Source organism: Vombatus ursinus, unplaced genomic scaffold (assembly GCF_900497805.2).
Source record: "Vombatus ursinus unplaced genomic scaffold, bare-nosed wombat genome assembly UNPS02007284.1, whole genome shotgun sequence".
Taxonomy (NCBI): Eukaryota; Metazoa; Chordata; class Mammalia; order Diprotodontia; family Vombatidae; genus Vombatus; species Vombatus ursinus.
Window position 1 is genome coordinate 23,174,103 of NW_020947062.1, and position 22,969 is coordinate 23,197,071.

General features: G+C 34.9%; 1 protein-coding gene across 2 annotated transcripts in view; it reads left to right on the forward strand.

The window, feature by feature from the left end:
* Nucleotides 1-22,604, forward strand: part of SMAD5 (SMAD family member 5) — a 34,872-nt gene extending 12,268 nt beyond the window's left edge. For both annotated transcript variants that reach the window (XM_027849225.1, XM_027849226.1), the window contains 6 exons: nt 6,224-6,800; nt 7,467-7,718; nt 14,150-14,269; nt 18,049-18,270; nt 19,517-19,773; nt 21,375-22,604. In XM_027849225.1, the coding sequence (XP_027705026.1) occupies nt 6,398-6,800; nt 7,467-7,718; nt 14,150-14,269; nt 18,049-18,270; nt 19,517-19,773; nt 21,375-21,518 (1,398 nt within the window). In that variant the 5' untranslated portion in view covers nt 6,224-6,397 and the 3' untranslated portion in view covers nt 21,519-22,604. The remainder of the gene's footprint in view (nt 1-6,223; nt 6,801-7,466; nt 7,719-14,149; nt 14,270-18,048; nt 18,271-19,516; nt 19,774-21,374) is intronic.
* Nucleotides 22,605-22,969: the final 365 nt, after the last annotated feature.

Here is a 22,969-nt window from a genome sequence, read left to right on the forward strand (position 1 = left end):
CAACTGTGAATGACTTAGCTATTTTCAGCAATACAGTGATCTGACAGTTCAAAGGAGTTATGATGAAAAATGCTCTCCACCTCCAGAGAAAGAACTGATGGAGTCTGAATGTGGATTGAAGTCTACTTTTTTGAAACTTTCTTTATTTTCATTTATTTGTTTGTTTTGGGTCTGTATTTTCTATTTTCTTTCACATGATTAATATGGAAATGTTTTGCTTGATTGCACGTCTAACCTATCACAAATTGCTTGCCTTCTCAGTGAGGGAGGAGGAAAGAGAGGGAAGGAGAGAATTTGGAAATCAAAATAAAAAAAAAAACTAATGTAAAAATTGTTTTTATACATAATTGGAAAAAAGTAAAAATAAAATTGAATATTCATTTACATAGCACCCCCCTCCCCCCAAAAAGCACTATACTAGGTTCTTAGGGATACAAAGACAAAAAAAAAAGGGTATAAAGTTCCTGCTTTCAAGGACCTTAACGTTTTACTTAATTTCTCTGGTCATTTACCTCTATATCTATAAAATGAGGATTACCATACTTATAATACCTACTCCACAGGGTTGTTAGGAAGGACAAGTGAAAATTTAAGAGACTTGTCTCAGTATGAGATGATAAGGTGTGGACTAGAGAGGATAGTGGCTTCAGAGTCAGGAAGATAGGGGTTCAAAGTGATGACCCCAATAAAATCACAGATCTGGTGAAAAAATATGTAAACCTCTTTGTAAATTTAAAATACAATTGCCAGCTGCCATTGTCATTAATAATAAATTTCTTTATGACCCCTTTGAACTTGATTTAGTCATTGACTTTGCAAAGGTGTGTACTTTTCATTTAGGCATAATCAGTGTAATTTATGTACTGTTACTTTTCATTTTGATGTATTTGTTATTTTGTGTTTATATGATCAAATCTATATACATTTACCTAATATCTTCTCAGTTATTTAAGACTTTATCTACATACTACAATTGAGATAAGTATTCTTCTCACTGCTTCAAAATTAATATCTTTAAATGTCAGGTCCACATCACCCCTCACATTCCCCAGCCCCACCAAGACAATTTTCCTATCTATAGTTTATTGTTTTCTCAATATTTTGTAACAGTGTAAATTACTAACTTCTGCTGTTTCATTAACATGAGAATCTAGTAGCTGTTTCTTTTGTCTTACCTAGGGGGAGGGAGAGAAGGAGGAATCAGATTTATCTACATTAGATCAATTGGAGCACTCTCTTAATTGGCACTTTGCTTATTTTTATTTATAACTACAAGGTTCTATAGGCTTTCTTAATCAGTTGTGGTGGTGGTGGTTTTTTAGTGTATCAGAATTTGTGCTAGAAAACTGGTACTATGCACAGCATTTATAAATAGTAAATATAGAATATTTAATGAATGATAATATTCCACTATCTGACTTTACTGACCAGCAGTTACATTCTGAGACTTAAAAAATATATGGTAATGTTTTCAAATAAGTCTTACTAGTACACTAATGTTAGTCATTCAAGTACCTGGCAGTGTAGCCATAATGAATACAGATAGACCTGAACTTGCAGTCAGAAAGACCTCACTTTGAATCCTGTCTTTGATACTAACAAGCTGTATGCCTCTAAGTAAATTAACCTCTGAGTTTCATTTTTCTAATCTGTATAGGTTAATACTTACAGGATCTACCTTACATATCTTTCAGGGTAGAGATTGTATAATCTATTATATTTTTATCCCTAGCCCCAACGTAGTGCCTGTCACATAATAGGTAGCTAATAAAATGCTTGTTGATTGATAATGTACATAAAGTGCCTTACAAACCCTCTTTTAACAGTGCCGATGTCTTTAATTATCAATGATATCTATTAAACCAATTCTTTATAACTTAAGAGCTGGTTGGGAATTTAGAACAAATGAACTTCCTCATTTTTTTCATTTTGTGAACTGCAGAAGAGAAAACTGAGATTTTGTTAAAATTGTTATGATTATTTGGAAAAAATATCCAGAATATGTAAATTTGTTTTTTTTAAAAAAGTTAAGCAAAACAGTTTAAATGTATTTTTGTGTATGTATTGTGATTAATTTTCTAGTGTAATATAGTAAAAATATCACACAAATACCCATTGTGCCTCTATGGAATTACAGATTCATTTTGCTATTTTATTTTATCTCTGTTTTGGTTCTAGTTAAGATACAAAAGTGAATATGGTTTGGTTGTCTTTTCTGATTTTTGTAGATGAAGAAGGGTATTTATTGAGATGGAAAAGGAAGAATACAAAAGTAAAGGATAAATGGGCTAGTTGCTGGGTCTCTATCTAGAATTCCTCACATCGTCACCATTCATTCTGCCTACATTTCTGCCTCACAATTCTGGTCTGGTTTATCCCTCATCTCCTCCCCTTCCCCCCAACCCCCCAACTCTCATTCATCCACATACTTTCATCTACATACCAGTACATAAATGACATGCATAAAGTCAAATTTAGGATCTATGTGGGCTTAAGCTTTAAAACCTTACTGAGCATGCATTCTGCTGACTGTACTTTGGCCAGGTTCTCCTACTTTCCCTCATTACTTCCTCACCTTCCCCTTTCTCCTCATTTCCAGGTAGTACAATTGGAGTCTAATGATTGATGCTAATTTTAAAGCCAGTGGGATGCCAGTCTACAAATTGGTTCACTTGTTCTTGACTGTGGCAATTGTCATATTGACATCTCTTGATACCAAGTCACCACCGTTTAAGTGATATGCAACAGGCTGTGTACCTGCCATGATATATAGGTCACATTTCATAGTATAGTTGAAGGGATCAGAGTCAGCCCAGGTTGTTGTTTATGATGAGTCTTCTTGGCAGACATTATAGGTGAATGGGTGTCTGATTGGTGAACCAATTGAGTTTGGTTCAAGTTGGGCAATTGATGTCCATGTTTCATCTACAGATGTCATAAATCTCCTCATTGTTCACTTCTGATTGGAAGACTGGAAGCTGGAGTACCAAACATCTCCCAAGGCCTTCCTTCATAGAGGGCAGAAATTGGACTTTGAGCTCACTCCACTTTGTATCTGCTGCTGGTTTCAACTCCACAGAACAAGATTTCCCCAAGCCTGTTGGTGCTCTCACTTTCTTGCCTCCTTTTGTATTGTCTTCCCTCATTAGATTGCAAGCTTCTTGAGAGCAGGGACTGTCTTTTTCTTTTTTGTGTCTTCAACACTCAGCACAGTCCTTGGCAAATAGTACGTGCTTAATAAATACTTATTGAATTTCTTGCCACTGCTAATGGAGCAACTCTCCATTGATTTATGAGATGAATCCTGCATCTGTGCCTTCCTAAAGGTATGAAATATTAGGAAGCTCTAGAGCCCTGTGCACTGTTCTGGCTTATGGATATTTTCCAACATCAGATCAATGATCTCTTTCCCAATACTGTAATGTCCTCAGGCCTAATTACTAGCTACATCATTTTTGCCTGAGATCAGCTGCTCAGGGTAGAGCAACTACCTGTAGATAAAACGTCCTAATCTTATCCATTATAGCAGGCTGCTGATCTACAACGGCTAGTCTGAGCATATTTGTTGGCCCCTGCTTTACCAAAGCATCACTGTCTCCCAAGGTCCTATCCCTGGACCACTGTATCACCGGATGTACTACTGCTTGGTTGCATACCTTGTTCAAGTGATACAGTTCCTTCAGGCAATCACCCATCTCACTCTGGCCTGACTTATGTGTATAGAGTCCAATTACTTATACATGGTTGCTCCGATATGAAAGTGGGAGACTCTTGTTGACTGCAAACAGGCTATGGAGTCTTTGCCAATATTGCAAATCCCTTGGTTGATAATCATAAAATGTATGTACCTTATTGTGGTGTAATGGTGTCTCTGGGTTTTCAAAACTAGGACAGTATGAGCTCTAGTAGTTCTTACTATACTGGAGAGGCTTTGAGTAGTCAGCTAGCCATAGACGTTGAAGAGTTTCATCTGCTTTCATGGAGATGTAATGCAAATAAAGTTGACTAAAAAGTATAGAGAATATAACATCTCACTGTTATTATTAAAAATGATTTGACTTGAAAGATCTGTCACCAAGTACTGTTGATTCATAATATTCATGATATCTTTTATAGGACCCCTTCTCTCTTCTGACACTGCCATCACCCAGGTTCAGGCCCTTATCACTTCATCACCTAGGTGACTGCAGTAACCTTCTTGTTGGTCTCCCTGCTTCAAGTGTTTTCCCACTCCAGTCCATCCTCCACTCAATTGTGCAATTGATTTGACCATGTCACTCTTCTGTTCAATGACTGTCACTTCTAAGATCAAATATAAAATCTTTTTGCCATTCAAAGCCCTTCATAATTTGGTCTCTTCCTACTTTTCTAGAGTTTACTCCAACCCTCTATCTCTCCACCCTACCCCTTGAAACAAGGTATTTTATCTCCTGACTTGGGGCATTTTCACTTGTCCTCCTCCATGTCTGGAATTATCTCCTTCCTCATCTTTGTCTCCACCTAAAGATCCTTAGTGAGTTCCTTCTGAGATTATCTTCAGTTTGTCCCTTATATAGCTTGTTTGTACTTAGTTGTTTGCATGTTGTTTCCCTCATTAGACTGTAAGTTTGAGAGCACTGTTTTTTGCCTTTCTTTGTATCCCTAGTGCTTAGCCCAGTGTTTGGTGCATAGTAGCTGCTCAGTAAATGTTGTTTGACATGAAGAATGTTCGCTGATTTTATAAGTGAGAAAGTAGGTTCAATTATAGATTGTTCTCTGGATTGCCTTTTTTCCCCATTCCTTTGGGTAACCATTCCTTTAGCTATCTTGTAAAGCAATACCACAATCTTTCAAGATTATCACCTCCATCATAGATTTTTTTGGTGTATGCCTGGCTTTGTCTCTAAGTGCCATTTCTACTTCCTGTAGCTCACTGGGATCTGAGATGTTAGATTCCAAATATCTAGGGAGGTACTTGATGATACATTATTGGAATTCAAGAGAGAGAATGTGCTGGTTACATACAGTCAGAATTCATCTGTTGTAGAGATGAAACCTGAATCTAAAGGAGATAATGCAATTGTAAGAGAGGTGAGAAGAGAACTCAGGATTGTGTCCTGGGGAATAGCCATTCTAAGCAGATTGAAGATGAGTGATAGTCCAGCAAAGAAAAAATGAAGAGATTTCTCAGAGAAGTAGGAGAACCATGTGAGAACAGTACACTGGGAGGAGTGATTGTCCAGAAGAAGGGAGAGGAGGGTAAATTCTCAGAATAGGTAATAAGATTTTAGCAGTTATGAAAGTGACTAATAGGGACCTTATAGAGGCCATTTAGTTTATCATCTCCGGGGGTCAGTTTTTTGGAGGGACTTGAGTTAAAGCATTTGTATCTCTTGATACTAAACTGTGGGGGATGCATGGAGAAGCAACAAAACTGATCAAGTCCTATGGTCAGAGTTAGTAGCATACTGTCAAAATAAAAGGATAAACCCCTCATTTCTGTTTAGATTTTTCAGGTAGTGTATTTTGTTCAGAGTGTTCAGATAAGGAACAGTCTGTTGTGTTAAATCAATATTAAATTTTTAAAAATTAGAAGATTATAGCTAAAATGTATGTTATCTGCTGTAATTTATAGTCTAAAGACCATTCTTTGCATTTAAAAACACGCATTTTGTCCTAAAGAAATTTAAAAGTTTTAGAACATTGTAAGATTATAGTGACCTTAAGGAAGATGTAGATTTCCCTCATGGTGTGTTTTCTGACTAGCAATCTGATATGGCTGTTAAGGTCAAGAATGCGTATACAGCCAATAAAGCTGAGGAATCATGCTTAAGAACTAATGCAGAGGTGCCGTCCGCCTCCAGAGAAAAAACTGATGGAGTTTTGACTGCAAATTGAAGCATAATTTTTAAACTTTATTTTTCTGGCAACATGGCCTATATGGAAATATGTTTTGCATTGTTTCACATGTATAATTGATAACATATTTCTTGCCTTCACAATGGGTGGAGGGATGGGAGGGAGCAAGAGAATTTGGAACTCAATTTTTAAAAAAAATGAATGTTAGAAATAATTTTTAAGAGTAAAAAAATGAATAGTATGGAATTAGGAAACTTCTTGGGTTTTTTAAAACATCTTTTAAAAAAACCAATTATGGTTTCTGTGTTTCACATCAAAAATAATATGTACTTGCAGATTTTTAAAGAAATTCATTAAATATTTATCCTGTTTATTTTTTCTTTAGGATACACCAAATGCAAGAAATGCTGAATCTTCCTGAAGATAAATCAGTGTTTTCCCATCATTGGTTAATTGGTTCTTCTGTAGAAAGATAGTACATTGTTTATCATTTGTGATAATCATTTCAAATATATATTGACATTTAGTGGTAAGAAAGTTTCTTGAAGATTTATATCAAATGACGTCAATGGCCAGTTTGTTCTCTTTTACTAGCCCCGCTGTAAAGCGATTATTGGGCTGGAAACAAGGTGATGAAGAGGAAAAATGGGCAGAAAAAGCAGTTGATGCTTTGGTAAAAAAATTAAAAAAGAAAAAGGGTGCTATGGAAGAACTGGAAAAAGCACTGAGTAGCCCTGGACAGCCCAGCAAGTGTGTTACTATTCCTAGATCTTTAGACGGAAGACTGCAGGTTTCTCACAGAAAAGGCCTACCCCATGTTATTTACTGCCGAGTCTGGCGTTGGCCTGATTTACAGAGTCATCATGAACTGAAGCCATTGGATATTTGTGAATTTCCCTTTGGATCTAAGCAAAAGGAAGTTTGTATCAATCCATACCACTATAAGAGAGTGGAAAGTCCAGGTATGTTTTATATTTTTTTTTTCCTGAGGGGGGAAAATTAGGAGAGAGCTACATTTCATTTTATTTAATTTAATGTAAGTTTGCTAGAGATATAGTGACTAATTAGTCCAGTATTATTTCTTGTATGTCTAGTTATAAACTGGCTTTTACTCTATCTAGTTAATTGTTTTCTGGTATTTTTCACTTAGTGTACTGCTAAATTCCTAATTTTCTATGATTCACATGGGGTGGGCAGAGCCTTTAATGATAAGATGAAGTCATGTCTTTGAAAAGAATAAGTTTAAAAATGGCAGATAGGAACAATAAGTTAATGATAGCCGAAATATATAGCCCTTTATAGTTTCCAAAGAATTGTGCGTACCTTATCTCATTTGACTTTGACAACTCAATCAGAGAGATATGATAGATAAATATCATCCCCATTTTTCAAATGAGAAACTGAGACTTAGATAAAGGGACTTGTTATAGCACTTAGCTAGTAATTGTTAGATGCTGGATTCAACCTGGGCTTGAATTAATTCTGTAAGGCATACCTCTCAAAAGACAAGAGTTTTTAATGTATATATTTCTAAATCCTTAACCTTTACAAATGTTTAATTAGTCACAATGGTAATGTGTTGAGTATTTATTTTGCATTTTTGACAACTGTCTTTTGTTCTGTTCCAGTCTTACCTCCAGTATTAGTGCCTCGGCATAGTGAATTCAATCCACAGCACAGCCTTCTGGTTCAGTTCAGGAATCTAAGCCACAATGAGCCACATATGCCACAGAATGCTACATTTCCAGATTCTTTCCAGCAGCCCAACAACACTCCTTTTCCCTTATCACCAAATAGCCCTTATCCTCCTTCTCCAGCTAGCAGCACGTATCCCAACTCTCCTGCCAGTTCTGGACCAGGAAGTCCATTTCAACTTCCAGGTAAGAATTAATTTTATTTGATCTCTCTAAATCCCAGATCACCCTACAGATAGAACTTATATGACCTGAGAAGGCTAGAATTAACCTTATTTTGTGAAATGATCTGTTTTCATTTAAGAAAGATTAAATTTGGCTCTTGCCTTTAAAAAAAATTCTAAATTTAAAAAACTCCCTGGGGTGAGGGGAGGGGAGGAGAGGGATGTGTCAGGGAGAGACAGACAAAATATTTCCATAAACAGTAGAATAGAAAAAAGAGTTTCATGTGAAATTATGAATCTCTTACAGCTTGCTTTTTCTTTAAGAATGTATAAGTATGTATAATAAATTTAACATGTTATGATTACTGCCTTTTAAAAAAGTGGTCATAAAAATATTTGATCTTTGGTATCCCTTGGGGTTTTTTATAATAAGCATTATCATAGAGTTCAAATTTGGCTTTGAAAAGCAGCAGTTTTCTATTTTTAGTAATTGGTAAAATAATTTGCTTTGAATAGTGAGACAGTAATTTGTAGATTATTTGAAAGGTCACTTGTATATCGTTTGCTAGTTATGAGTTAATAGGCAGGTATATATTGATAGCAAAGTCAAATGACTGGAACTGGGGTCGCCAGTTCTAGATCCTCAAGTGCGGCATTTGGCTGAATCCAAACTTCACAGAACAAATCCCTTTAATAAAAGGATTTGTTCTGTAAAAGTTGGATTCAAGTAAAAGGCCATATCCAAGGACCTAGAAGGCCACGTGTGGCCTCGAGGCTGTTCCCCACCCCTGGACTAGAGCCTTCATTTAGGTGAATTTTTTTGTCACTGCCTTCCTTTTATGGGAGAAAATAACGAAAAAAAGAACAAACTCTCAAGTTGTTTTTTCGTATAAATCCCTGATTATCTGTTTCAGTCAGGGTTGGTTAGCCCTGTCTATACTTTGATCTGGTAAATAATATTTAAAAGGATGGGCCTGTGGGCAACAAGATAATTGAGATAGAAAGCTTATATTTAGTATATATTCTAGTTATCAAAGCAGGAAAACAGAATGATAATGTATTATGAGATTTTAGCAGCAAGAGTTGAAACCAGATGTTCAATTAAGCATGATATCCTCATTTGTAAAATGGGGATAATAATAGCACCTATCTCCCAGAGTTGTTGTGAGAATTCAAAAGAAATAATAATTGTAAAGTGCTTAGCACAGTATCTGGCACATGGTGGGTACTATATGAATATTATTATCATCCCATTCCACTAGGATTTCAAATAATTGTACTGAACTTTCTACTTGTACTAAAATTTCAAAACATAAAAGTGAGATGCTTCGATAATGAATTTATACCTTTCACTTAAAAGGTTTCAATAAAATGTTTAAGAGTTGGTAATAAATAATATATAAATTGCCACTTCACATTTTTTCTTTATGTAATTTAATGTCTTGTAGCCTCTGGTTTCTGATGTTCCCAGTATTCTTTTCTATAATGTCAGATTATGTCTAGTGCCTGTGGCATCTTAAACATTTGAGTACATATGAATAAAAATGACAAATTTAAGGTCCATACCCAGTTTTATATATTGATATGGGTAGGCAATGATTACCTTGCAGGTGAGGAAGGTTTGGAAATGTATGGATGTGGCCATAGGGAGATGTAGGATACACCAGGCAGAATTGTGACCTTAAAATTAAGAAAAAGCATCATTTGGATTCATGTATTAGGAATGTATAGGCAGCTAGGTGGCTCAGTGGAATAGAGCACCAAGTCTGAAGTCGGGAAGATTCATCTTCCTGAGCTTAAACCTGGCCTTAGACACATAACTGGCTGTGTGACCCTGTGTAAGTCGTTTAACCCTGTTTGCCTCAGTTTCCTCTTCTGTAAAATAAGCTAGAGAAAGAAATGGCAAGCCACTCCAGTATATCTCTGCCAAGAAAATACCTAAATGGGGCCACAAAGAATTGAACACAGCTGAAAAAATGATTGAACTAATTAGGAATATGACCAAGAAACAAACAGAGGGAAATAGGACATAACATTTTGAATTAGGAGAGAAAGTAAAGAGCAACCATAGCCTAGGCCTGGCTTATGTTGCAGGTGATGCAAATGAGGACCAGAAAGGTAAGGTGATTTGTCCAAAGTTATACAAGTAGTAAGTGAAAAAAGCCTGTCTCATCTGAGTCCAGTGTTTTTTCCAATTACCCCAAACAGCTTTGAAGTCTGCAATGAGTATAAATGCTGTGTTCAAATTGAGAATACCATAGATAACAGAATGGTGGTAGTGTATCTGCAAGTCACTAGAAGTTGGAGGAGGCTAATAATCTATTTTTGTTGTAGACAGGGTACAATGTTGTTTGCTTTACATTGTTAACATCTAACTTATGCCTTCAGCTGTGAATCCAGTACTTGGGTTTTGATTCTAAATGATTTGTGAGAACTACTGACATTTTTCCAAGAAGGTAAATGTTTGTTTAGTAAACATGACTAGTGTCTTGTATCTCTTAGGTGTGTGGTAAATACTGCTGCTTGTTGCTTTTATAACTATCATCCAGACCTTATCTTTTACTCTGTACTTGAATCACAGGGAAAAGTGAGCCTTTCATCATTGCTGTGGATATTTTCTTAATTCTCTTTTACTCGAGGAGGAATGAATCCTTTTTTACTTTGAGGATTATGCTGTGTGGCTTTTCTTAAAAACATAAACCCCTTTACTTATGCCCTTGATTCTATTCTTCCTATCTTTTCCAGGAACTTGTCCCTTCAGTTATCTTCTCTCTGTCCCTAAATTTTATACCCTTTTATCTACTGACCCCTTCTTGTCTGCCTATAGATATAACCAGATCCCTCCCATTCTGCAGAAACCTTCACTTGACCCTACCTGTGGTGACTTTTTCTCTCTTAAATGCTCCTTAATTGATAATGACTGACATGATTCTAATCTCACAAGTCAAAAGGAAAATCAGATTTTGGGGGTATATGATGTATAGTTGGCCTTGCATTTAAACTAAAATAATGTCATATCAAAATTGCAATATTTTAATAAAATATCTTTAAAGTGCATAACTTATTTTTGTGTTGCACAGAGGAGGATCCTAAATTCTTTTTTAACTTTCGTTACATAAATCCAAGTAGTTAGTGTCCTTTATTTCTAAATTGGGGGCAGAGGGGAAAGCAATTGAAGAATGAATGAATGATAAAATATTTATTGAGTACTTACTGTGTGCTCGGCACAGTGCTAAGAGAGAATGTTTTGATGGTTCCAAAGCATTTTGAGATGTGGGTGAATAGCTTTTGATATTAATACAGAAGTAGGATTCTATATGACTGGTGGCTAGGACGAGATTGTGGTCATCAGATCCAAAGTGACAGATTTTATCTAAGGGCTTATGCCCTGTCATTTTGATGAAACATCAGATACGTAAGTGTTCATTATGGGAAGCTAGGTGGTGCAGTGAATATAGTGTTGGGCCTGGGGAAGACTCATCTTCCTGAGCTCAAACCTGGTCTCAGACATTTACTAGCTGTGTGACCCTGGGCAAGTCACTTAGCCCCTGTTTGCCTTGGTTTCCTCATCTGGAAAATGAGCCAGAGAAGGAGATGGAAAACCACTCCAGTATCTTTGCCAAGAAAACCCCAGATGGGGTTGTGAAGAGTCAGACATGAATGAAAGGACTGAATAATAACAAAAGTATCGATAAAGTGAAGGTAGGGATCCTGTCAGTGAAATTGAGTGTAAAGGATAATGGTTTCTTGGCACAAGTCTAATCAGTAGTTGAGCCCTGAAGTAATTCTTCTCCTGTCCCTCAAATTATCTGTGACTTTTGTGGTTGTGAGGGATATGTCTTAGGAATATTTAACATGTACAAGTTAAAAATATAATTTTTTGCATATAAACATAAAATTTTTGTTAAATTCCTAAATGGATTATGCTATATGAAAACATTTTATACAGTTTCTTCATCACATGGACAAACTTTTGGTTTAAGATGCCATTGGTATTAAGTAGGTTCATTATGCTGATTTTCTTTAAACTGACAAACTTTAAAACTGAGATCTTTTACATATTGACAACAATTCAGTTATTACTAGAGGTAAGAAGTGAACTGTGACTGAACTTTCTTAGTATTTCTTCGGCTTTCTTACAGTGAAACATTTGAACTCCTAAGGGAATTGTGCTGGTAGCACAGTTTTATGGGCAAATTTGAATAATGTAAGTTTTAGGCTACTAAATGCTTTTGATAGTCATTTTTAGCATTTCAGTCTGTGCAGAAGTATATTCACAGTGAGGTAAACACTGTTCTTCAAATTAACTTGCAAAAGACTGTAGTTCTAAGTATTATGAACAAATAATTAGGAGAAAAACTTGCAAAATAAAAGAATCCTTTGCCCATGATCTTGTCTACGGCAAAGATTGTTGTTGTTCCGTCATTCAGCTATGTCTAACTCTTCATGACCCCATGGCCTTTCTATCCTTCAGTATCTATTGAAGTCTGTTCAGGTTCATGTTCGTTGTTTCCATGACACTATCTATCCATCTCATCCTCTACCATCCCCTTTTTCTTTTGCCTTCAATCTTTCCCAACATCAGAGTCTTTCCCAGTGAGTCCTGTCTTCTCATTATGTGGCCAAAGTATTTAAGCTTCAGCTTCAATATTTTACCTTCCAGTGAATAGTCTGAATTAATTTCTTTAAGAATTAATTTCTTTAAATATTGACTGATTTGATTTCCTTATTGTTCAAGGGACTCTCAAAAGTCTTCTCCAGGGGCAGCAAGGTGACGCAGTGGATAGGGCACAGGCCCTGGAGTCAGGAGGACCTGAGTTCAAATGTGGCCTTAGACACTTGATATTCACTGGCTGTGTGACCCTGGGCAAGTCACTTAACCCCAATTGCCTCACCAAAAAGAAAAAAAAGTTTTCTCCAGCATCCCAACTCGAAAGGATCAGTTCTGCGGTGCTCATCTTTCCTTTTAGTCCAGCTCTCATGGCTATATTTTGCTACTGGAAAAACCATATCTTTGACTATATAGACCTCTGTTGGCAAGGTGACATCTCTGGTTTTTAATATGCTGTCCAGATTTGCCATAGCTTTCCTTCCAAGGAGCATCTTTTAATTTCATGGCTGCAGTTACTGTCTACAGTGATCTTGGAGCCTAAGAATATACAATCTGACACTGCTTCCATTTTTTCTCCCTCTGTTTGCCAGGACATGATGGGATCAGTTGCCAAGATCTTAGTTTTTTGTTGAGTGTTGAGCTTCAAGCCAGCTTTTACACTCTTCTCTTTTACCCTCAAGAGTCTTCTTGATTCCTCTTCACCTTCAGCCGTGGTATCATCTGCATATCTGAGATTATTGATATTTCTGCTGGCAACCTTAATTCTAGCCTCGATTTCACATGATGTACTCTGCACAGAAATTAAATAAATAAGGTGACAGTATGCAGCCTTGTACTCTTTTTCCAATCTTAAACCAATCAGTTGTTCTACGTTCAGTTCTAACTGTTGCTTCTTGACCCTTATACAGGTTCCTCAGGAGACAAGTACGATGATCTGGTACTCCCATATCTTTGAGGACTTGACATATTTTGTTGTGATCCACATAGTCAAAGGCTTTATTGTAGTCAATGAAGCTGAAATAGGTGCTTTTCTGCAACTTCCTTGCTTTCTTCATAATCCATCTGTTGTTGGCAATGTGGTCTCTAGTTCCTCTGCCCCTCTGAAAACCAGCCTGCTCTTCTGATAATTCTTGGAGATTCACATATTGCTGAAGCCTAGCTTGCAGAATCTTAAGCATAATATTGCTGGCATGTGAAATGAGCACAATTGTTTGGCAATTTGAAGATTCTTTGGCATTACCCTTTTTTTAAGATTGAGATATAAACTAATCTTTTCCAATCCAGTGGCCACTGTTGAGTTTTCCAAATTTGCTTTCATATTGAGTGCACCACTTTAACAACATCATCTTTTAGTATTTTAAATAGCTCAGCTGGAATTCCATCACCTTCACTAGCCTCATTGTTAGCAGTACTTCCTAAGGCCTGCTCGACTTCATTCTCCAAGGTGTCCGGCTCTAGATCAGTAACCACACCATCGTGGTTCGTTGATGTTAAGATCTTTCTTGTTTGCTTCTTTCATGTATTCTTGATATCTCTTCTTAATCTCTTCAGTTTCTGTTAAGTTTCTACCATTTTTGTCTTATATCATGCCCATTTTTGCACCATGAAATGCTCCCTTTTTGCTAGGAATCCATATACAGATTTATTTATGATTTTATATTGACTTTAATTCCTGATATTTCTGTTTAAAAATTATACATTTGGTAAAATTTCCCTGTAAAAATAAACTGAGTATTTTTTATGAAGTTATTTTTATATGCTTTCTTGATAACTTAGAGAAAGCCCAAAACTTTAGCTGTCCTATGTGAATGCTTCATTAATTTTATTTTCTTTGCTTATAGCTGATACTCCCCCTCCTGCTTATATGCCTCCTGATGACCAGATGGGTCAAGATAATTCTCAGTCTATGGATACAAGTAATAATATGATTCCTCAAATTATGCCAAATATATCCAACAGAGGTAAAAATAAACATATAATTCTTTAATGTTCTTTTTTATGTGTGTGTGTGTGTGTGTATGTGTAATTCAATACACTTTAGATTTGAATCCATAACAAGAACACATCAAACAAGCAGTGAGTGCCAATAATACCTTCTTAAAGCTCCTGCCTGTACTTTGGTGGCTTTAGGATGCAGCTCTCTTTATACCTGAGGTTATAATATTTCCTGTGTCTACCCTCTCCTTTCAATTGCATAGGAGTTCTTACTGTATTCCTTCTTTGCTCAGTTTCTGCTGGGGTAACAGGGACTTGACTGGATTTCACACTCTGGGACCCACTTAGAGCTCTCCCTGGTTTATTTGCTCACATGGACTATCTCTGGTGACATACCATGTGTCTCAGTGCTTACTGTCCTTGTCCAATGAGATTGGCTATGACTAGCCATCTGAGTTATCTACTAGGTGGGAGAAATGATGGGCCCTGAAAAATAACCAGCTGAGCAAAGAGAAGAATCTGACTTTAATGTCAGAAAGTTATTTTACCACCTTTGGCTTTAGAGCTGCTCTGCCCTTTGACCATCATGCTCTTAGTTGCTTGTTCCTGTTTTAGTCAGGTGGTCACCTTTTAGTTGTCTCTTTTACGCTTTTATTTGTATGCATAAAATTGGCATCAAGACAAAAAATTTTTACTCAGGCCTGGAAAGTTGTAGCTTGAATAAAACTTTCAAATATGAAATAATGGAGGGAAAAATATTACATTTAGTCAATAGGCATAATGGAAGTGGCAGACATTTTCACAAAATATCCACATTTTCGGTTTGATGCTCAACATAGAATTTGTACTTGGTGCTTCTGCCAAGTTATTATATATTTATTATAATTATATTTTATGTGTTATTTGTATATTATATTTTTATAATTTATATTTTATTACATTTGTTATTATTTATGGCTAGATATTCAGAAATAAATTATTTGTACTATGTGTATTTCCTATATTTGCTTCTCTTGTTTATATTTAATATTTGCTTGGTATTCAAGAAGTGTGAGAGGCTTCTTCCTTATGTTTTAGATATATAATCATAGGGCTTTAGCATGCACTCCATCCAAAGTTTTGTACTTTACTCTCCTTTTGCTAATTTCCAACATTTTTAGATTAGAAAAAATGTTTGAAAGTTTCCTTTTTTGAAATGGAGCATTATTGACAAAAATATAAATTGCCCAGATTAACAGAAGAGGAAATAGTATACTTAAATAGCTCTATCTTAGAAAAAGAAATTGAACCAGACCTATAGATGAGCTTTAAGGAAAAAAAAAAATTCAGAACCAGATGTATTTACAAGTAAATTCTACCAAACAGTTAAAGAACAATTAATTCCAATGCTATTAAACTCTTTGAAAAAAATAGGTAAAAGAGTCCTGCCAAATTTCTTCTATGACACAGATATGGTTTTGATAACCTAAACTAGGGAAGGCAAAAGCAGAGAAAGAAAACTATAGACCAGTTTCCATAATGAATGTTGATGCAAAAACATTTAAATAAAATGCTAGCAAGGGGATTACAGCAGTATGTCACAAAGATCATATACTAAGACCAGGTTGGATTTATACTGAGAAGGCACAGGGATGATTCAGTATTAGAAAAACTATAAGCATAATTGACCACATCAATAACAAAAACAACAAAAATTATATATGACTAATACAATAGATGCAGAAAATTTTTTTGTAAAATATAATACTCGTTCCTATAAAAAAAAACAACACTAGAAAGCATAGAATTAAATGGAGCTTTTCTTAAAATATTTATCTAAAATCAAGAGCAAGTATTATTTGTAATGGGGATAAACTAGAAACCTTTTCAGTAAGATCAAGGGTGAAATAAAGCTGTCTATTGTCAACATTATTATTCAGTATTGTACTAGCTAAAAATGCTATCTGTAGCATTAAGACAAAAAAAAAATATGAAAGAATAAGCCTAGGCAATGAGGAAACACAGTTAGCACTTTTTTGCAAACGATATGATAATGTACATTACCAACAAAACCCAGCAGGAGGAAGAGATAGAAAGAAGGTTCCATTTAAAATAACTGCATATAGTATAAAATGTTTGGGAGTCTACTTGTCAAGACAAACACAGGAACTATATGAACACAATTACAAAACACTTTTCACTCAAATAAAGACAGATCTAAGTTAATCAGAGAAATATTAATTGCTCATGGGTAGACTGAGTCATTATAATGACAGTACTACCTAAATTTATTCAATGTCATAACATTCAAACTACCAAAGAATATAGAACTAGAAAAAAATAATAGAAAGTACATCTGGAAGAACAAAAAGTCAAGAATGTCAAGGGATTCAGCGAAACAAAAATGTGAAGGAAGGTGGCCTACCAGTACCAGATCTGAGACTATAATATAAAGCTGTAATTGTCTTAGTTTGGTACCAGATAAGAAATAGAATGGAACAGATTAGAATGACCACAGTGACCTAGTGATCGATAAATGCAAAGATCCCAGCTACTGGGACAAAAACTCACTATTTCACAAAAACTATTGGGAAAAATGGAAAAGTAGTCTGACAGAAACCAGGCATAGACCAACATTTTGTACCATATACCAAGAAAAGCTTAAAATGGGTACATGATTTAAATAGAAAATGTTTATATCATAAGCAAACTAGATGAGCCAGGAAATAATTACCTGTCAGATTTGTGGAGAGGGGAAAAGTTCATGACCACATGAACCATAGGTTTACAAGTAGTAAATTGAATAATTTTGATTATATTCTATAAACAAAACCAATGCAGCCAAAATTAGAAAGAAAGAAAGAAAAAGGCAGGAAACTGGGGAATATATTTTTATAACAAGTTTCTCTAATAAAGGTTTCAGCTTCAATTGATAAATGGTTAAAGGATATGAACACAGTTTTCAGAGGAAGAAATCTATGCTATCACTAACTTGATAAAAATGCTCTAAATCACTAATAATTAGAGAAATGCAGGTGAAAATAAGTGAGGTACCACCTCATACCCATCAGATTGGCTAAGATGACAGGAAGGGAAAATGACAAATGATAGTGGGAATGTGAGAAAATAGGGACATTAATGTACTGTTAGTGAAGTTGTGAACTGCTCCATCCATTTTGGAGAGCAATTTGGAACCATGCCCAAAGGGCTATTAAACTCCCTTTGACCCAGCAATACTTAATAGACCTGTACCCCAAAAGGATAAAAGGAAAAGAATGCATATATGTACAAAAATATTTTAGCAGCTCTTGTGGTGGCAAAGAATTGGAAATTGAGGGCATGCCCATCAATTGGATATTAGTTGAACAAGTTATAGAATATTAAAGTGATGGAATACATTGTACTGTAAGGAGTGATGAAGGGGATGATTTTAGAAAAACCTGGGGAGATTTAATTCACACAATTACAGCCATATTGTAAAGATAATCAACTATGAAAGACTGAACAACTCTGATCAATTCAATAATCCAAACTGTTTCAAAGAATTCATGATGAAAAATGCTGTCCTTCTCCAGAGAGAGAATTGATGGACTCAGATTAAAGCATAATTTTTTCTCTTTATTTTCCTTTTTTCATCTAATGTATATCATATTTCTTGCCTTCTCAAGGGGGTTAAGGCAAAAAGACAATTTGGAGATTTGGAACTGATATAAAAAGTAAAGTTTAAAAAAAGTTTCATTTTTATATATTGAAACCACAGTAAAAACGACAGAAGAATTTTTATTATGAGATATTGATTATTTCCTTACCTGTGATTCATTTACAGATGTCCAACCTGTTGCTTATGAAGAGCCCAAGCACTGGTGTTCAATTGTCTATTATGAATTAAATAATCGAGTTGGAGAAGCTTTTCATGCATCTTCAACAAGTGTTTTAGTTGATGGATTTACAGATCCTTCCAACAACAAAAGTAGATTCTGCTTAGGTCTATTGTCAAATGTTAATCGTAACTCAACAATTGAAAACACCAGGCGGCATATTGGAAAAGGTAATATGACTTATGATTTTTGTGATCTACTTCAAACTCTTTATTTTTTTACAGTGAAAGAAACTGAGGTCCAGAGAATAGAAATAACTTTCCCAGAGTCCTGTAACAGAGCCAGGATTTGAACCCAGGTCATTCAATGTGAAATCCAAACTGCCTCCTTAATAGTTCATAGGTGATAGATTTGTAGCTAGAAGTGCTTTAGAAGTCATAGACTCTAATCCATTCATTTTTTAAAGGAAGAAACTGAGGACTAGGGTACTTAAGTGACTATGGTCACAAAGCTTTTTTTTTTTTTTTTTTTTTTTTTTGACTTACTGTATCAGGTAGAATTTGAATCCTGGTCTTCCTGACTTGAGACCTGCACTCTTATCTTACCCAGTAAGTTTTTATTTATATTCAGAACTTCTGAGTGTTTTTGGTTGAGGTAGCTGGTTTTAAAGTGCCTGTTGTCTGTCTTGTTTCAAATATTAGATATGATGATGGACCCAGTAATATATTATAGAACAAATTCATTACTCTGTTAGAACAATTGTGGGAGAAAAATCAGTTTCATAATGAAAGGACTTTTATTTCCATCTCTACTACTTAGTCACTCAGACATTAGGAAAAATTCCATGCATCATTTTCTTCTCCTGCCTAATAAGGGTAATGTACCCATGTGCTTATGGAATGAAACTTGGGATTAGCTTGAATAGATTTTTCCACATGGATTGTATGCAGTTTCTTAAATGTTGTGCCAGCCTTGCCCCATCCATGTTCAATTCATGTACCTTTGGGGAATGAAGTAATTTTGATATACATCTACCCCAAAACAAATTAGGACATCTGTTCAATAAATTATATAAGTGTATCCTAAAATTATTGAACTGAGATAACATTTTTTCCATTAGACAAAAATAATTGGGAAGTGCTTTGCTAAATTCCGTTTTTAAAGTACTTTATATAGCACTTAACATTAAGGACTCATCTAAAGGCCTTCTGCTCCATCTTTCTAAAAAGATTATTGAGGGTGAAAAGAAAGAAATACCAGAAACAAAAATACCAGAATGGATACAAATTTGACTTGGTTGTCATTTGAATATGACAAGAGATTGCATCCTGGTATATAAATGGTACAAGATTGCCATCTAGTGGTTGCTGGAGCACCTGTTATGTAAACCTTGCATAAAGAAAAATTAAATTATGTTTGTGATCTTAGTAATTGACATTTATTTAAATATTTATTTTTAATGAATTTCTTTGCAAGGGGTTCACCTTTATTATGTTGGAGGGGAAGTCTATGCCGAGTGCCTGAGTGACAGCAGCATATTTGTACAAAGTAGAAACTGCAACTTTCATCATGGCTTTCATCCTACCACTGTTTGTAAGATTCCTAGTGGCTGCAGCCTAAAGATTTTTAACAATCAAGAGTTTGCTCAGCTTTTGGCTCAGTCTGTCAACCATGGATTTGAGGCAGTCTATGAACTCACCAAAATGTGTACAATTCGAATGAGCTTTGTAAAGGTGAGTAGATTCTGTTTTGACCTGATTTGATTCACCATGTGGTGCTACAGCCCTCAATATTCAGATTTCTTTAAGTTCTAATGGGAAAAAAATTATAAATTCGATTATTCTACGAATGCAGTTGAGATAATAAGTATTACTTTTTACATGACTTAATGTCTCTAAAATGTCAGCAGAATAATGTTAAAATATGTTTAATAGGAATGCATATGTATAGCCTATATCAGATTGCACGCCATCTAGGGGAGGGAGGGGGAGAAAAATTTAAAACTCAAAAGCTTATAGAAGTGATTGTTGATAATTCAAAATAAATTAATTAAAAAAAGATTAATAAAAAAAGAAAGAAAAGATATATAGAGTAGGAGAAGATAATCTCCGAGGGGAGGGATACGGACAGGGACAGGGAAAAGCTTAAGAAGGTGGGATTTGAACTGAGCTTCAGCAGGTAGTTATTGAGCATTGACTATGTGTTATGCATCCCCTATTCTAGGTGCTGAGGATACAAATTCAAAGAATAAAACAATTCCTATTCTAAAAAATAAATAAAATAAAAGAGAAAATTCTAGGTTTAACTACTGAGGAGGCCAGGTATAGTTGGAAGCTCTATGGGAAAATGACCATCTTGCTGTCAGTAATTTTAATATTAATATATCATTTAAGTGGGCTTTTGTCTTAAGAATTGTTTTGTGTAGCTGAGAGCTGCTTTCTAAGAGTGACACAGTTCTGAGAGCTTTCAGATGAGTATGTAATCTTTTCAAAATTAGCATTATTTCATGAGTAAAACTGAGAAGAGTGGTTTCGTTTCATATGGTCACATAAATACTTTAATGCTGCTGTTATGTTACAATGAGGACAAAGTCAGAGAAGAATTACCAGATACTTTCATGCTTCTTTGGTCTTCCCTTTTCTGAAGACTGATTGGACCATTGTTCCTTCATTATGCATATGGCTGGTATTATTCTATTAATAATAGCATATTAGTTAAGGATGTTTTACTCTTTTATAGGAAGACAGGATAACTAGAAAAATGATTTTAATATGCCTGTTAATTTTCTTTACGCTCTCACCTCCAATTTACCTATATCATCAAGTGGATAGATCCAGACAGGGTAGGTTAGGGGAAGTTAGGAAGAAAACAAAATTCTTTCTGAATTTAAATTAAGTAAATAGCTTCATCCACCCTTAAAAGGCAGTGATCATCTTTTAGTGAGTCATAATTCTACCCGGAGTAATTTACTGAATGCTTAAATTCTAGTCTTTATTTTAATAACACCTTTTAACTCTCTTAAGATTTTAAGTTGCAAAGCATTGCTGATCTGCATTAGTGAAGAGAATTTACTCATTATGAGTACTCTACATCAATGAAATTACAAGTCTTGCCCTCCAAAATCAATTATGTGTATGAACAGCACATTGATTTATTTATTATAACTGCCACTTGTTTAGATTCGTAACTAATAATTTTCAACACTCTTCTATAGGAGTGTTTTTTTAAAGTACATTTTGTATATCAGAAAGTTAAAATTATATCTCAGCAAAAACATACTATGTTGTAACGGTGTGGGGAGGAATTTAATATAATAATCTCTTAATCTTTATAGGGCTGGGGAGCTGAATATCACCGGCAAGATGTTACCAGTACTCCATGCTGGATTGAAATTCATCTTCATGGCCCTCTACAATGGCTGGATAAAGTACTTACTCAAATGGGCTCCCCTCTTAATCCCATATCTTCTGTTTCATAGTGCTGAAGTCTTATCTTCAGTTATTATATTAGTGACCTTATTTTAATTTTAGATTCAGTATGGATACTTCAGTATGGATACTGTGAGCTTATGTGGAGAATATATATTACAGCTTACTTTTTTCTACCTACTTGTGACCAATACATTTGTATTTTGTAATGAATTTCTGTTTTTATTCATGGTTGTATTATAAAAATGGTAGTTAAAGTCTCAAAAATTGCCTGAAAGATGCAGAGCAAGTATTGTGACCCTTCACACACACACACACACACATATGTATAGTTAATTATTTGATTTCACATTTATCTTAAACTGGAAGATGCATTTACTTCAATGTCACACCAATTTTTAAATGAACAAAAAATATCTCAGAGTGTGAAAACTTCAGAGAACATATGTTTCTTTTTTTAAAAAAAAATTATAAAATGTGTTTTAGTTAAAGAATGCCATTCACTGGTCTAGCTTTCTGATAGTAGTAAAGCAAAACTTTACTTTTATAGATGAAACATCATAAAATTTACATTTATTTCCACTAAATATTTGCCTTACACAGTAATGTGACTTCAATGTATATTTTGAAATACACTTAAAAATTATTACAGACAAGTGGTATCAGATATGTGACAATATTCTAGTTCTGTCATGAACACTACTGTATATTGCTGGATGACAGGTCACAGGTTTGGTCCACTTTGATTATGTTGCCTTTAGCCACCATTGTAAGGATTGTAATTTAGTTAAGAATAACCTTTTTATTTTGCACTTTTATGGGTGAATATTTTTAGTGTAGCCTTTAACAAAACGCCCAAACAACTCAGATGTAGTTGTTAATCATTAGCTTGTTTGCTTCCCCTTCTTGTGTCTTAACACAAACACTTCAATTTGTAAATGACAGCACATACTTAAGTTGCAAGAAGGTCTAGTTTTTGTCTTATTTTCAACCAAAATTGTAAGATTTTTGTTTCCTAGCTTTAACTTGGGATGCTTTTTCACTCACAGTTGTAATAGATGGCAATTTTTTTTAATTTGGTATTTTATTTTTCCCCAATTACATGTAAAAACAGTTTTCAACATTAGTTTTTAAAATTGAATTCCAAATGCTCTTCCTCCTCATTGAGAAGGCAAGCAATTTGATATAGGTTATACATGTGTAGTAATAGCATTAATGTTAAGAGCATAATTTGAGCCCCAGGAATGATTCAGGTCAGGCCTTTTCTCATAAATGTGTACTTTATGGCAAGTAAACAGTTGTTTCATGGCCCATATGTAAGAAAAGTGAATCTCCAGTGGTTTCTAAGGTTCTTCTTTTTAAAGAGTTTATGCATCAAGGAATGCAAATTGTACTGTTAGCAGTTGTGCAATAGCTCTTCCTAATTCACCTAATTCATTGCATAGATAAATGGCAGTTAAGCACCCCCAAATAAAATTTTTGAGGAAAGGGATTAAAACGT